The 15,063-nt window shown below is 45.4% G+C and overlaps 1 protein-coding gene across 7 annotated transcripts in view; it reads left to right on the top strand.

Annotated features, from left to right (window-relative positions):
• LOC115782363 (septin-7-like) overlaps positions 1-15,063 on the top strand; it is a 46,962-nt gene that overhangs the window by 10,662 nt on the left and 21,237 nt on the right. For all 7 annotated transcript variants that reach the window (XM_030732513.1, XM_030732510.1, XM_030732515.1 and 4 more), the window contains exon 3: positions 10,187-10,293. In XM_030732513.1, coding sequence (XP_030588373.1) covers positions 10,187-10,293 — 107 coding nt within the window. The remainder of the gene's footprint in view (positions 1-10,186; positions 10,294-15,063) is intronic.

The raw sequence follows: 15,063 nt of genomic DNA, 5'->3' as shown, positions 1-15,063 counted from the left end.
GTTCACTGCAGAGGAGAGATGGGTGAAGATAAACGTGTTTAGGTTGATGACTATCTGTTGCTTGCAAATTTGGCGTTGAGCTGTCTAAAATCAGACGAGGATGGATGTCAACCCCTAAATATGCAAAAGTGAGGCCAAAATATTCCCAAACCTGAATCTGGGAACAGTGAGGAGGATATTAGTAGCTCCTCCTGGACCAGTGTTGGGAAGGTTAGGAGTATCCACCCAGGAAAAAACAGTCCCTTGATCAAATATTTTGAGAAAAATGTGTGTAAAGTGTTAGTTTAGCTCGGGCTCTGGAGGACTGGAGGCAGTATATGACAGTGTATAGCTCAGCGTGTTTTTTCAAGCATCTGCTGAATGTTTTTCCAGGAGAAGCAGAAAAGTATGACTGTATGCTGACCCAAAAACAAAGAAAAACTGGGTTTTGTGTGTTACACCCCTTGTGCGTGTCAGGCCAGGAAGCAGCCCTGGTTCTGCTGGCAGTCCCTCCCTGAGAAGGAACGCCACCAGAAACTGGTCTTCCGGTGGATTTTTTTATTCTTCTGTCCTCTTTTCTTTCTCCTCTCTGTCAAACTCTGTCTTTCCCCTCTCAGTCCTGCCTCTCACTGGGGGTGGGGGGGCTTCCTGCCTTTTTTGTCCAACTGGCAGGCTGAATAGGAACTCCTGGAAAGATTAGCGAGATCTAGCGCCAGTGCAGAGAGCTGAACAGAGCTGGGAGTCAGTTCCGAACTGAGGAGAGGGGAAGCGATGCCCGCTTCATGCTGCTTCTGATGTCTAACAAGGCCGCTACTCAGCAGCCCCGCCGCCTCAGCTTTCCCAGAGCTGCTCAGGAGGAGAGCACATCAAAAGCCTTTTAAGAGTCTGACCTCAGGATTCGAGACGTTAGAGATGAACAACTCAGAGAGGTTTAAAAGTTTCCCTCACCAAAGTTCTCCCCATTCTCAGGTTGCAGCTTCTCACATGGCGGAGCTGTTTATGTTGGTAGTGCATGAAGGGTATCGAGTCACTTGGTGCCAGTCAGCGGCAGTGACTGAAGCAGATGGACGAGCCTGAATCTCTTAACAGATCAAAAACAGTATCTGTTTATCGGCCTCACTGATCCGCAGCTCATCGTACAACTGTTGGTCTGTCTGTCCTGCTGTCTGTGCCGTTGTGTTCCTCTAAGCCTGTGAGCTGTGTGTGGTGTAACACTGAGCAGTACGTGTGTCCAGATAAGACCGTCTGCAGGCTTACGATTGACCGCCTTGCCTACTGACCTTGCAAAAGGGAGTGAGTGAAAGAAGGCTTTGGTGTAGTTAATCTGCTGGCTTAACCAGATGCACTCATAGATGCTAAACATGCACATTCATTCACACAAGAATGACATTAACCCTTATTAAGAACCCACTCATTCATCCTGTTTACCAATCAGGCAGTCACATGGGAGCGATGCACTGTCCTGCAGATTCAGGTCACAAGCTTCTGCTGATGGTCCCTCAGTAAAATCCAAAATTTGGTGTTTGTTGCTCCCAGCTGGGGTAGTTCAGTATATGCACTCCAACGTATTAACTGGCAGTCATGCAAAGGTGGTTATCAACTTGATAAGTTAACCCTGGGTTTTCCAGTGTAGCTCTGAGCACGTTCATGTGAGAGTAAATATATAACAAACATGGACAGGTCTGCTGGGAGAAGCGCGGTATATTTTTGAAACAAATCTCTAATCTTAGAGGTTCTTGTGGCCCAAAGCAGTGCAGTATGAATGTGTTTGATAGGAAAGCCACTGTATCTCTTTTTTTTTTATTTCTCTTCCCCCTCAGCCCCAACCAGCTGCAGCAGATGGCCGCCCCTCCCTGAGCCTGGTTCTGCTGGAGGTTTCTTCCTGTATAAATGGAGATTTTGGGGTTTTTTTGGTTTTTCTTCCCACTGCTGCAAAGTTTGGAGCATTTGACTGTTGGGGTTTTTTCCTGCATACTGTAGGGACCTCTGTAAACTCTTTACTGATAGTTTCATGGGCTCAGTTGTTGGTTCCAGATCAAACTGAGTAAAATATAAAATCCATTTTTAAATTTTGGTCATTCTAAGAGTCACAAAGGTCCATCTATTATACGTCTGCAGTACTTCATTTAGGCTCCAGGTCCTGCTTTGTAGTGCAGGCCTCTGATCTGTGATATTCTCACCAGTCTCCAGTTTACCCCCTCAGTACTGATCGGTCATGGTGTAAATAGTGCCAGTATGATGACGTACCGTAGCTGCAGTGCTAACTCAGACTGGCAGTGACAGTTCAGTGAATTTAACAGACCTCCCTGTCACCTGATCTGAACACTTTTAGGATGTTATTGACTTCAGAATCAATGATGTGACTGCACGTCAAAGGGAAAGCATCTTAGAAAGCGGGGGTCTTTACTCTGCAGTGTAAAGCATCTTAAGGCACAATCAGATGGTTAAAGAGATGATTGCTGATTGAAATTAACGGCTCGTTTCCTCCACTCTCTCTTGATAATTCAGCAGAGCCTAGTATCACATGGAAACAGTTGAAATTAAATCTTTCAGTGGAAAAGTTTCAGTTAAAGAAATTCTATTTAAAGTGCATTTAAGCACCGTTGTGAGCGCTCAGGATGTTATGGTAAAGTACTTTTGGAATAATACTTTTTAAAAAGTTGTCTTCTTTTTTAATACACTTACATTTGAAGTAGTAAAAGCTGAAGTATTACAGGAGACACAATTAGGGTTTGTTTTCATGTGAAAATACAGTTCAGCTATTGTCCCCTTTGATGTGCTACTACAAGTGCTACAGTCACTATAGAGACACTCGTATTACACGTTACTGTTGTGCGTGCAGGTTTACCGGCTCAGCAGAGTGGAAGCGAGCAGCCGTTGGTGGTAACACCTGTGCTTTTCCTGCTCTGACAAGTCAGCGCGTCTGCTGGGAGAGACAAAAAAAAGCGCTGCACCAAGAAACCAGACTGAACTGTAACGTTGTTACCAGCAGTAAACGATGACGTAATGTTGACCTAAAGATTCATCCTGAAATATCTCAGAGTCAAAATATGATGTATAATGTTCAAGGTCCTGCTGTGGAAAACATTTGGGGCCACAGACTGTATATAGATGGATGCAGATGTTTGCATTTTGGCCATAGAGATGCCTACCATTAGAGATACCTATGTAATGATACTATATACACCAAGTGTGTAAAGCTCTCAGGCACTTAGACCCACTTCTCTAACCTCCATCTGCTCTAAAAGTCCCTTCTTGGAGTTGGTGTTGTTGGAGGCTACAGCGAATATGATCCTTTTTTTTAGTCACAGCTCCTCAGATCCAGAGAGGCAGTTAAAAATGGATGATTAAATTGTACAGGTGCTGCTTTTATTGTGCCCACACACCATGTAAAAGGCGTTATGGGCTGCACACAGCTGCGCTTCACGGTTGTAAAGGGGGCACCGTGGGCTGGTGGGCGCTCCCATGGTTTCTCAGCAAAGACTCGAGGAGCGTCCCACAGCTTCGACAGCAAATTCCTCAAACTTCACGACTTCCTGTTTGACTTCCCAGCCTCTTTTTTAAAGTCACAGCATCATGCTTTTTGGGATATCATGGAGCCGTTTGTTTTTCCTCTTGGATCTTTACCCCTGCTGAACCCCTGCTGTCCTTTCTCTGAGCAGGCCAGGTGAAGGTTGCAGAATGATGTCACTCTCTCAGGTTCAGCAGGTCTGTGGTTAGTGTAGTTTACATGGAGCCAACCACGTTAGTCGGTCTGTTTACAAACCCGCCTCGCCGCCTCCGGGTGCAGCGCCCGGCACATTCACTACTCTCTGCGTACGCGTGCGTGTCGGTGCGATCGGACGGGGCCGTGCGCGCGTGTGCGTGCACGCTCAGTCAAACCACTGCAGGCAGGCCTGGCTTTGCTCATTCTTCCTCTCCGCTGTGCTCCCGTTCCCGCCGTCTCTATTTTGAGACGCACATGTCGGCTGTGACCCAGCACGTGCCGATTCTGTCAGATTTAGTCTGAGGGCTCGGCGGATCGCGACGCCCTTCTCTAAATTTAAAATGATGAAATCAGAGGAAAGTGTGCTGCGTGCCCTCGCTGCAGGCGGGCTGGGTGCTGACACAGTTTGGTTTGGGTTCTGGATCTTTCAGTCTGCTAAACTCGCAGATCCTTATCGTTTGCCAAAACACTGACCTTTGCCCCCTGTTTGCCCCTCCCCCATTTCAGCTAGTCCCACTGAGCCTCACGATGGAGACCGGTCTTTCCCCACTTCCCTCATATCCCTGTCTGTCTGTTCCCTTTATGCCGGTATGTTTCCCAGATTCCCCATTTTCACACTTTCTGGTTCAGGCCTCACACACGTTTGTTGGAGGTGTGTGTGTGTGTGTGTGTGTGTGTGTGTGTGTGTGTGTGTGTGTGTGTGTGTGCGCGTGCTACTTAGCAGGCCTGTCAGGATGTTAGGAGGCCAGCTGCTGCCTCAGGGCAGAATGAGAGAAGAGGAGATCCAGTGAGCGAAAGAGAGGGAGGAATGTGAGGAATCTCATGGGAAAGCCACTCTGACCATTTGTGTGTTTGTTTTTCCAGCCTGGCGTAACTCCATCAACATATATGTTTGATATTCATGCTTTTTAGGAAGAACAGTTATTGCTATGGCTTTGAGTCTTTACTGGTCTGACTAATGGTATGTGGCAGCGCGTCCTCTTATTTTTGTTGTTTAATGGTGTCTAGCAGTTGTAGGTGCATTTTTGGCACCTTGGTGGTGGAGATGTGTTAAATGCATCCATTGCCAATAAAAACAAGGGAAACAGTCATATTTGAAGACGAGAAATAGTTGGATCTTTTTTATAATATAGTGATGATTCAAATAATTGAAAATCACAACTATCCCTACTCGGGACAAAGCTTCGATCACTCGTCGGTCTCCTCTCAGCACACAGTTCATCGCCTTTAGTTGGTCCTTAGAGCCAGTTTGGCCTGCAGCGGTTAACATGGTTTAATTATACTTCATCAGTGTAAATGTAAAACAGGAAACCCATCAGTCTCCCACAGGGCTGCTCAGGGCTGTTCAGAAGGTGTCTGTTTAACCAATCACAGCAGAGCTTTGTAAAAATACAGTCAATAATACTGGAAAGGAAAAGTAGTACAAACATGTGACTGCGTGTGCTGGAGTTAAAAGACTGATATTGTTGGAAAATAAGCGACCTTTAAACGATGAACGTGACAGCAGACAGGCTGGACCGGAGAGAGAGAAGAGGAAGAGAAACAGCAGGGCAGAGCTGCAGGGGTCAGCCATCCATCACTGACGTTCAGGTCATTAATCTATTTCCAGAGAGCTGCGCTTCACTTCCACTTGTCATGTGGAACCAATATTTAATTAAAGCTGCACGAGGAAAGCTAATTGGGACAGACCGGCCTTGGGGGAGGGTTAGACTGCCTGAAGCATCCATCACACTGAGAGCCTCTTGCAGAACAATGATGTCATTTTCAGCTTAAAGCCTTTCAGTCCTGCTGTGTATCAGTAATAACTGAGGTTCATGCATGTACTGTAGGAGGCTCTTAGCTTTAGTTTCTTCCAATTAAAAGAAAACAAATTTTGCAAATTTACTCTAAATATTGATTCTCTGCAGCTTTGATCCACACATGGGTGCTGCCTTTAAATTGAGTGTGAGCCGAGGTCAGCTGACCTGCAGCTCCCTCTGCAGTGTTTGCCTCGGTGTGTTCATGCCTGTGAAGCCTGTTTGGTTTTGTGAGGCCAGCGTGATGTTTGCTGAGGACCCACTGAGATGTTAGCTCAGCGGGGCATTTAGTGAGCTCTGTGAAGGGTTTCATCATTACTTGTGGCCCTCACAGTGGACAGACCACAGACTGAGGCTGCCAGGAAGAGAAACCGAAACCTTTGGCCTGTGACTTTCTGCCCACAAATGGCAAAAGGACGCAGTTTTCACACAGGCTGAGCAGCCTGAAAAATGTGTGAAAAATCAGATTTTAACAATTTTAACTATTTTTGGTGGTGGTTTGTGGTGTTGAGGTTCAAATATACTGTCCAAAAATTTAAAGGAACACTTTTTAATCAGAGAATCAAGTCATTAAACATCTGTGATACTGATGTGGTCAGTAAGTATTAGGGGGGGTTAATCAGTTTCAGCTGCTTTGGTGTTCATGAAATTACCAACAGGTGCACTAGAGGGGCAACAATGAGACCCCCCAAAAGCAGGAATGGTTTCACAGGTGGAGGACACTCACAGTTTTCCCTCCTCATCTTTTCTGACTGGTTTTCACCAGTTCTGCATTTGGCTAGGGTCAGGGTCACTGCTGGTAGTATGAGGTCATACCTGGACCCTACAGAGGCTGCACAGGTAGTCCAGCTCCTCCAGGATGGCACATCAATACGTGCCATTGGCAGAAGGTTTGCTGTGTCTCCCAGCACAGTCTCAGAGCATGGAGGAGACTCCAGGAGACAGGCAGGAACTCTAGGAGAGCTGGACAGGAGAAGGTCCTTAACCCATCAGCAGGACCAGGATCTGCTCCTTTGTGCAGGAGGAACAGGATGAGCGCTGCAGAGCTACAACATGACCTCCAGCAGCCGCTGGTGTGAATGTCTCTGAGCAAACAATCAGAAACAGGCTTCATGAGGGTGGCCTGAGGGCCCGACATCCTCTAGTGGGCGCTGTGCTCACTGCCCAGCACCGTGAAGCCCGTTCGGCATTTGCCATAAAATACCAGAACTGGCAGGTCCACCACTGGAGCCCTGTGCCTTACACAGATGAGAGCAGGTTCACTCTGAGCACATGTGACAGACCTGAAAAGGTCTGGGCAGTGCTTGGTCTCATGTGGTGAGAGTATGCAGGCAGGATGAAGGAACTAATACCACTGACTGGCCCCCACGCTCACCTGACCTAAATCCAGTAGAACACCTCTGAGACTTTATGTTTTGGTCCATTCGATGCCTCCAGGTTGCACCTCAGACTGTCCAGGAGCTCAGTGATGCCCTGGTCCTGGTCTGGGAGTAGTTCTTCCAGGACACCATCCGTCATATCATCTCATTGTTGACATTGTCAGGCATACAACTAGCCTGCATCATTTTTTCACTTTGATTTTTGGGGTGTCTTTAAATTCAGCCTCTGTAGGTTGATAAAATTAATTTCCATCAAACGATGTGGCATCCTTTCATTCCTGACACATTATATCCAGCATGATATTTTTTTGTGTATTTGTCTTTTGCTTTTGTATTTATTAGGAGAGGCTTTGAAGATGTGTATTTTGGTTTTTTGTTGTATCTTGTTAACTGCCCTCCAGATTCTAGTTGATGGATGTTGGTGTTAGAAGGATTTAACAGCGTCTGGCAGGATGAGCTGAATGAAGTCGTGCAGCCGTTCCTCTCTGTGCCGCCTGCAGCTGTATTTACATGTAAAGTGATGAATTAGAAGTCATTTGTTTGGTGCTCACTCGCTGAACAGTAGACAGGAAGTTGTACCTAAACTTGAATTCAGATGATCCCAACCATTTCTAAAGTACCTCAGCAGTATACTCTACCACTGCGTAACTAACACACGGCAGTACTGCTGGATCCATGTCTGCTGTTACAGGTTAGTTATATTGGGAGCTTTGTGCATAGAAGTGGTTGTTCTGTGTCCTTGTATGAAGTCCATCCATCACACAGTGGGCTCTGGATACGCTGGTTTGTTCAAACAGATGAACTGAACTCAGAACTGCTTGGATGAAATTAAAAGGTCGTGTTGTTGGACATCTGACTGACATGTTAGCAGAGGACCTTCATTCTTTTCCACACAGTCAGGTTGTGTCTGTGGTGGTAGTGGGATGCACACAAAGAGGATCACCCACTCTTTCTTTAATGAATTATATAACACTATACCCACTGTGATAACGATAACACAGTAATCCCAGTGAGTGGACCGACTCCAGCTCTGCAGCTGGTGATGGCAGACCTGCTAGCTAATAAATAAATGATGTTAATCGAAGGCGTGAGTAGGGCGGGGTCCGGCAGAAGAAGTTTCCGGAGACAAAATGGGTTCCCAACTCGCGTCGTTGCCAGAATATGAACGACAGCTGAGCGAACACACTCGAGGCCGACCGCGGGGTTAGGAGGGGGAAAGGCTGGAATCCGGCGAATGAAGCGTCACAGCGGCCTGATGAAGTGCACAGATGTCCTGTGAGAATGAAGCTGTGCAGATTTAAGCCTCAGCCGGGGGTTCGGTTAGAGCATGAAAGGAGTCGTGCACGATAAAATGAAACAGTTGAGTTTTTTTCCCTAGTTTCTGACACCTGATGAACTCCTGGTTTGCTTTTTAAAGGTTTGCACAATTTGAGCTCCTGCGACATGTTTGTCTTCAGCACAGGAAGCTCAGATGTGGTAGAGCAGATAACGTTACTGGAAAATTGCTTATCAAACTAGAATTAGTGGAGCGCCATCTGACTTTGATTAAGATGGACAAACTCCAGCTTTCTGCTTTCAGGCTGCACACAGATGCTGTCTGTGAGCTCGACGGCCTGCCAGCACCGCGCAGCCTGCCACAGCTGCTGTTTGCAGCACAGACTCCAAGTCAGAGGCAGCGATTCAGCTTTATTCACAGTGGAGTTGATGAGTCAGTTATGGCACCGTTGATACTCCATTTGGGAGCCTTTACTGACTGACTGACTGGCTTAAATGCAGTTGAAAAGCCTGGTCTGGTCAGTTAGTCCATGTAATGATAAAAATCCTTGGCATGGATTTGGAACAGCTCTTAATTACCCAAAGCATCTTTTTCTGTCTGTTCATACAGCACATACTGGATAACCTGTATACAGTAAGGATACGTAACTATTACTGTGATTTATCAAGTAAAAGGTGCGTCAACATGAGTATTGGCCTTTCTTCATCCCCACCTGCACCCACAAACCCCCCATAGTGGAGGAACACCACCATAGTTCAGACTCTTCAAGGATTTTTGCAAAGAGGATAAAAAAAATGATAAAATGAGTGATAAAATACTTGGATGGTTGTTAATATGCCTGAATGGTGTGTATGAGTAAGTCTGACCTTGTAAAAGACGTCTGAGTGAAATCTGTTCATCAGTATTGTTGGGTTTAATGCAGCTAGAGCTCAGTTGGTTAATGAATTGATTAGGTGATCAGGAAACTTGAATTTCTTCGACACGTGCGATTGGTTTCTGAAACTTTGGGTTTTCAGGCTGTTGGAAAAATGAAAGAAGACATTTTATAGATGTTTTATTGAAACAGGCATTCTCTGAACACTCTATGAACAAAACATCTGGAAAATGATCCACAGATGGCGATAATAACACGAGTTGTGACTCCAGTCGGCACATTTTTGCCATTCTTCGTATCCTGTGACACCAGAAAACCAAACCACGTCCAAACAGGAGAAAGGCGACACATACTTGTCTTACCTTTATAGATCCGAGTCGCAGCTTTAGTTTTTGATAACTTTGTTTCATCCAGCATCTTTGTCTCCGTCTGTTTCTGGTGTGTACTTCTGGAATTTTTAGAAAACACGCTTTAGCCCCTCAGGCTACTGTGTACCCAGCCCAGACTGATGTTTGGTCACAAATTACTCGGGGTTGTGGTGGCCTTCGGTTTTCAAAGGCTGAAATAGTGCCGTGGGAGTCGGTCAGAGGTCTTGCTGGGACAGGCGGCCCTCCTTCCCTCCAACCAAACACTCCTCCAGTGCCTTTTCATGAGACACGAGCCAGATGCTCGGCCATTAATCACAGCCCTGTGTGATGGAGAGCGCGAGCATATGCAATGTGTATATTTGGACTGACTGTGCTCTTTGTCAAGCAAATGTTTGTGCAGCTTCTGTGCCGTCAGTATGGGAAAGGGAATGGAAAGTTGGCACCGTGAGGACAGAATTGGGAAGATTTATACTTGAAGGACACACTGAGGGAGAGGGACAGAAAAGAGTGGATGAATGTGGGGGCTGAGGGAGGAAGCGAGGCGGAGGTGGAGAGGAAATGTTTTATTGCTTCATTCTGAAAGCTTTTCTCGCTGGCAGATGAGCTCCTGACCTTTGCCCTCACAGAGAGTGAATCTGCTTTATTATCTTCACTGCAGCCCTCTGGGCCATCTCAGTAGAAGATATTGTGCTCAGTGTATTCACATGCTTTTATGTGCTGTGTAAACTTGTGGTTGTCATGCGGTCAGCTGGTTGTACTGATTTAATCTTACTGATTTCTAATGTGTAACTTGTGCTTCTGTCCTCAGGTGAGTCTGGTCTGGGGAAGTCGACCCTCATCAACTCTCTGTTCCTGACTGACCTGTACTCCAAGGACTACCCCGGGCCCTCCCAGCGCATCAAGAAGACTGTGCAGGTGAGGACATTCAGCTTTTAGTCATCACTGATGACGAGAACTGTAACAATAACCTCCATTCTCTTCCTCTATAATATCACAATATGTGATTTCTGGCTTTTAGAAAATGTTTTCTAACTAAAACATAAAATAAATAAATACTTTTTTCCAAATCTACTTTTCTCCTAAACATAAAGTGTTGGGGTTCTCACAGTTTCTCCATCACGTGGTCCAGGGTGGGGGTGTTGGAGAGTTACAGCTGTGCTAATGTACCTGCTAACATTTCATTGGACCGCCGATGTTCAGCATTTGTTCCACATGACTTTTCTCCCAGAGTCTGTCCAGCCCTGTGTTGTCTTACAGTTTGAACAAGAAAATGCCACAGGCATCATATGTGCTAGGACTTTGAAACCACCGTTCACCTTTTTGTAAGGGTTTTGTGATTAATGTCGACTCTCTCATGTTCTAAATTCCAGCAACAGCAGCAAAAGCTGCCGTGAGCTTCAGGAAACCATAAAATGTCTTCTAAGAAACTGCGGTTTCTCAAGCCGGTTTGGAAAAAATCTTTTGTTAGAGATATTTTTAGTCCTCCTCATTGCTCGAGGCATTTTTTTTTCCATCCATTTGTCAGTTGCATTCCAGAGTCACTGATATCTCTCGAAAGTCTTCAAATTTTCTCCCACATTCACTTGGAAAAAGGATGAACTGATCAGATTTTGTGTGTTAAAAGGCAGGGTCACTGTGACCACAAGGTCAGGGACCCCCTGAAAGGAATTTTTATTATTTGGGGTAAAATGTTTGCTTCAGCCGGTTTGAATGCAGTGGTCATCTTGGTGAGCAGTGCAGAGACCCTGGTAGAGCTTGTGGTTGAGGTTGCAGTGTTTAAAAGCCTGCTCCATCAAAATGCTATAAAATGTGGGGGGAAAAAAAGTGAACATTTCCAGTTTCACGGTTTCAGTCACGCTTAGTGAGTGTTTGCAGATCTCTCCATTCAGTCTCCCAGTCGTAGTCTCTTACAGAAAAATGTAGCACTGAAGCAAACCTGCTGGGGAAGAACTTCGGAAGAGGAAGATCAGGCGGTCTTTAACCCCGAAGAGATGCCCTCAAATGACCTCGAGAGATATTCCCAGCAGACATCCTGAGAATGTCTGAAATATTCAAAACTCTAATCAGAGGCAAAGATACCAAATATGCATGTTGTTTGCTTCCAGAAGAGTTAAAACCAGTTATTAAATCAGAGGGCGGACTCACGTTTTTCCACCATCACTGTTTTAATTGGTGTTTCAAGTAAAGAAATGAGAACTACCCTTAAGCAGACCTACTCGGGGAGATGGTCAGGTCACGTTTTTTGACCATGGTGTTTCCAAAAGCTTTGTTCTCGCCCCCCGCGTTATCAGCCACATTTGTTGAACCAGTCTGAATTGACACGTTGTATCCAGGGATAAAAGGCTAAATCGTCCCAAATAGGAAAGAAGGGTGGAGCGAGATTCTGTTGGGGGGGAAAAGAGGATAGTGGCAAAGGAGAGTGAGAAAGCAGGAACTACGAGGCGAACAGCGAGGCCACAGGGCCGAGTTTTGTCCTTTTATGGTAATGCCAAATTGAAGAGGAGGAGGGAGACTGCATCTGGAGTAAAAGGGACAAAGGAGAAGCAGTTTGGGAAAGAAGGTAAATAGAAGATGGAGAAATGTGAGAGGAAGCGAGAAGGAAAGAGGAAGGCCAGGTGGCAGGAGGTGATGGACAGATACAACACGAGGAAGGATAGGAAAAAGATGGAGCTTTGTAAAACTAAATAGTGTCTGCAGCCTGGGGGGAGTGATGGGGTAAATGTGACAGAGGGGAGAGACAAAGAAAAACAGGGATTGGGGCTGAATTTCCCCCTTGGGTCTGAGAGGGTCGGCAGCAGGGCAGGAATGTTCCCATGAAATGCAACACCCTCTGACCCCACCCTCAGAATTCATCTCCACACGTCGCTTTGCACCACACTTCGACTCCCACCAGCACCGTGCTGTCGTCTTTTCACGTGATCACAAACGAGCATCACCCACACATCAACACACAGCGCACATAGCTGCCTTATTCTGAGCCAGCCAAAAGGGCTTCACTTAGTTTGGTTAGAGAGGAAATGCAGCTGGAAGTTCATAGATACGCCACCTTGAATGAGGTTTGACCTTGAGCACATGTTCCATATACTGTGGTTGATGTGAGCCTAACACTAAATATGTAAATATTGGATTTTAATGGAGTCCTATATAAGTATGTGGACTGTTGTGACAGTCGTTCTGTCAGACCTCCTACCTCAGACCAAACCTGGCCTGTGATTATTCACCAGCTGAGCTCGAACAGCACCGGCTCTGTTAGGTTGTCGTTCTTTGAGATAAACACAACCAGATGCATCCAACAGTCCATCCTGCTCCAACCCTAATCTCATGCTTTAGAGACTAATGAAGCTTTTTTTGTAGGAAATACTTTTTGATTTAGATTCGGTGTCACTCAGAACTCGTTCCATGAACGACACTGTCCGATCACGGCAGGGTGATCCATTCAGTTCTTCCACTTATTAGAAAACAGACCTGAGACCTGTGGTAATGGAACCTCACCTGGCCTGGACATCATTGATCGTATAACACCTGTGCGAGTCTTGGTTCAGGTCTCAGCTCCTGTGGTTCGGGCGAACCCTGTAAACCTCATCCTGCGAATCAGCCTTTGGCTTCATACATAAACTGACTGCAGATGTCTGAAATATGCCTATGAACTCAAACGCAACACCATCTTGTTTTTTATTGTAATGTGTCTCTAATACGTGCTATGATGTGGGAGACTGAGCCAGCTCTGTGAGCGTCCGGTCCAATCCCGCTTCCTTTCATCACGGGAATCAAAACTTAAAGTTCAATCAAACTTTCTCAGATTTCTGTTTTCAATGTGAAGAACTGCCTTTGCTTTAGTTCCAGATCTGTGGTGCTCAGCCCTTCTGGTTTGTAATATATTGCTGAATGAAACAGATTTTTGTTGGATCAAGTTTAAAGTATGGACACTTCTGAGTCTGTCCTATATACTTCCAATCAAAGTGCAGTTTATTAGCAGCTTTTTTTTTGCAAATGCTTTTTATTTCCTCATTAGGTTCAAATTGTCTCACTGCATCAATTTAAAAGTCCTGTTCAGTTAGTTTTGATCTTCCTGCATACTTGTCCTAAATTAGAAATAAGAGGAGCGAGTCAGGCGGTGATTCTGCATCTTTTTGCAGCTCTGTTGGGATCCAGACGATGTACCAACGCAGTGCTAAATTTACTCTGTTTTGACGGGACTGAAAACATTAAGAACTCTTTGCTTCGACTCTGTCGCGCTCCATTGCGCTCATCATACCTCATGCGAACCCCACGAGCGCAACGTGGGCAACCAGGCGCTCCTCCAAGCAGCAGTTAGTGTGCACAAGCTGGAAAGGAGTTGCTGCGGTCTGAGGCTGAGCGGGAGAGACCGGGTCACAGTATTTATATTGCAGAACAATCTCCCATGTTTTGTCGCTCGCTCGCATTCCCCACAGATCAGATTTCTTTTAAATGATGGTGTTGAGCCTGACGGCATTTTTGAGGTTTTCTCCCAATCTGTTTTTCTTCGCGGAAACAGTGGAAATAGCAGATCTGGTTTTGAGAAGGGCTGACATGTCATGCACAAACACTTACAATGCAAACACACATTTTAACACACATGCCTGGCTGCACAATTAAGCTCAGATATGTAAAAATGACTGCGGTGCGTGATATATATGTTCAGCTGTAAAGTCAGACAGATTATCTGAAGGTCTGTGGAAGCTGAAGAATGTTTGTGTTAGAGTGAAAGGCTGCGGTTCGAGTTAAAGGGTGATCCTAAAATAACTAGATGGGCCTGTGAAAGTATGCTGTGAAGTGAGGGAAGAGCAGGCGAGCTTCAGGAAACGATGGCCCTCTGGGGCTGAATGTGACTGCAGAGAGAGATGAACGGTGTACAGTGATGGCTGCACTTCGGATGATATCTCAATGATCTTCCAAAGCAAACATTTCTTTTTATGAAGTTTAGACAATTAAGAAAATTGACTGCAGTTACTTAACGCCCAACAACCTCACTGTAAATACATGATCTTTGTGTAAAAAGGCTTTTAAACAGTGAAAACCTGCAAGTCAAAGACATACAAGGCATATAAGATGGGAGGAAGGGAGCTCTAGATATGTCGGCTGGAGTCTGCAGTATATGTAATATTAAAAATGACTTATTAGCTCAGTTTAAAAATACCTATTTGCTCCTTTTTATCCATGTTTAACACAAACAGGAACACTATATGAAATGTGTCTATAAATGTAAAGCGTAATAAGTCAAGCCTGGCAGATCAGCTGACAGAAATGCCAGCTGATTGCTCAGCTGATGTTTTCTACACTTCCAATTGGCCAATCACATATTGGGTGCTCTGCTTAAGCTGCTTTAGCATCCCCGCATTTGCTGTGCAGTTACAGGCCACTTTTCAGGCCCCCCCCCCCCTCCAGTCCTGTATGATCATGCCAAACTAACTTTAGTCTGCAGTGTTTCTTAAGGTTTCTGAGCAGCTTCATTAAAGAGTTGCAGTTTTGAATGGAACTGATACTGTGCACAGGGAGGAAATGCAGCTACTGTTGGTTCAGGCACAACTCGAAGATCAGTTTAGCCTCAATCAGCTGATCTCAGCTGCCTCAGCTTGTACATTTTTACACATCCAATTGACACGAGTCCTTGTGTCATATTGGGCACATTTATTATTTTAGCATTCAATTCAATTTTCAAGTCAA

Source organism: Archocentrus centrarchus, chromosome 6 (assembly GCF_007364275.1).
Source record: "Archocentrus centrarchus isolate MPI-CPG fArcCen1 chromosome 6, fArcCen1, whole genome shotgun sequence".
NCBI lineage: Eukaryota > Metazoa > Chordata > Actinopteri > Cichliformes > Cichlidae > Archocentrus > Archocentrus centrarchus.
This window is presented reverse-complemented; position numbering and strand designations above follow the sequence as displayed.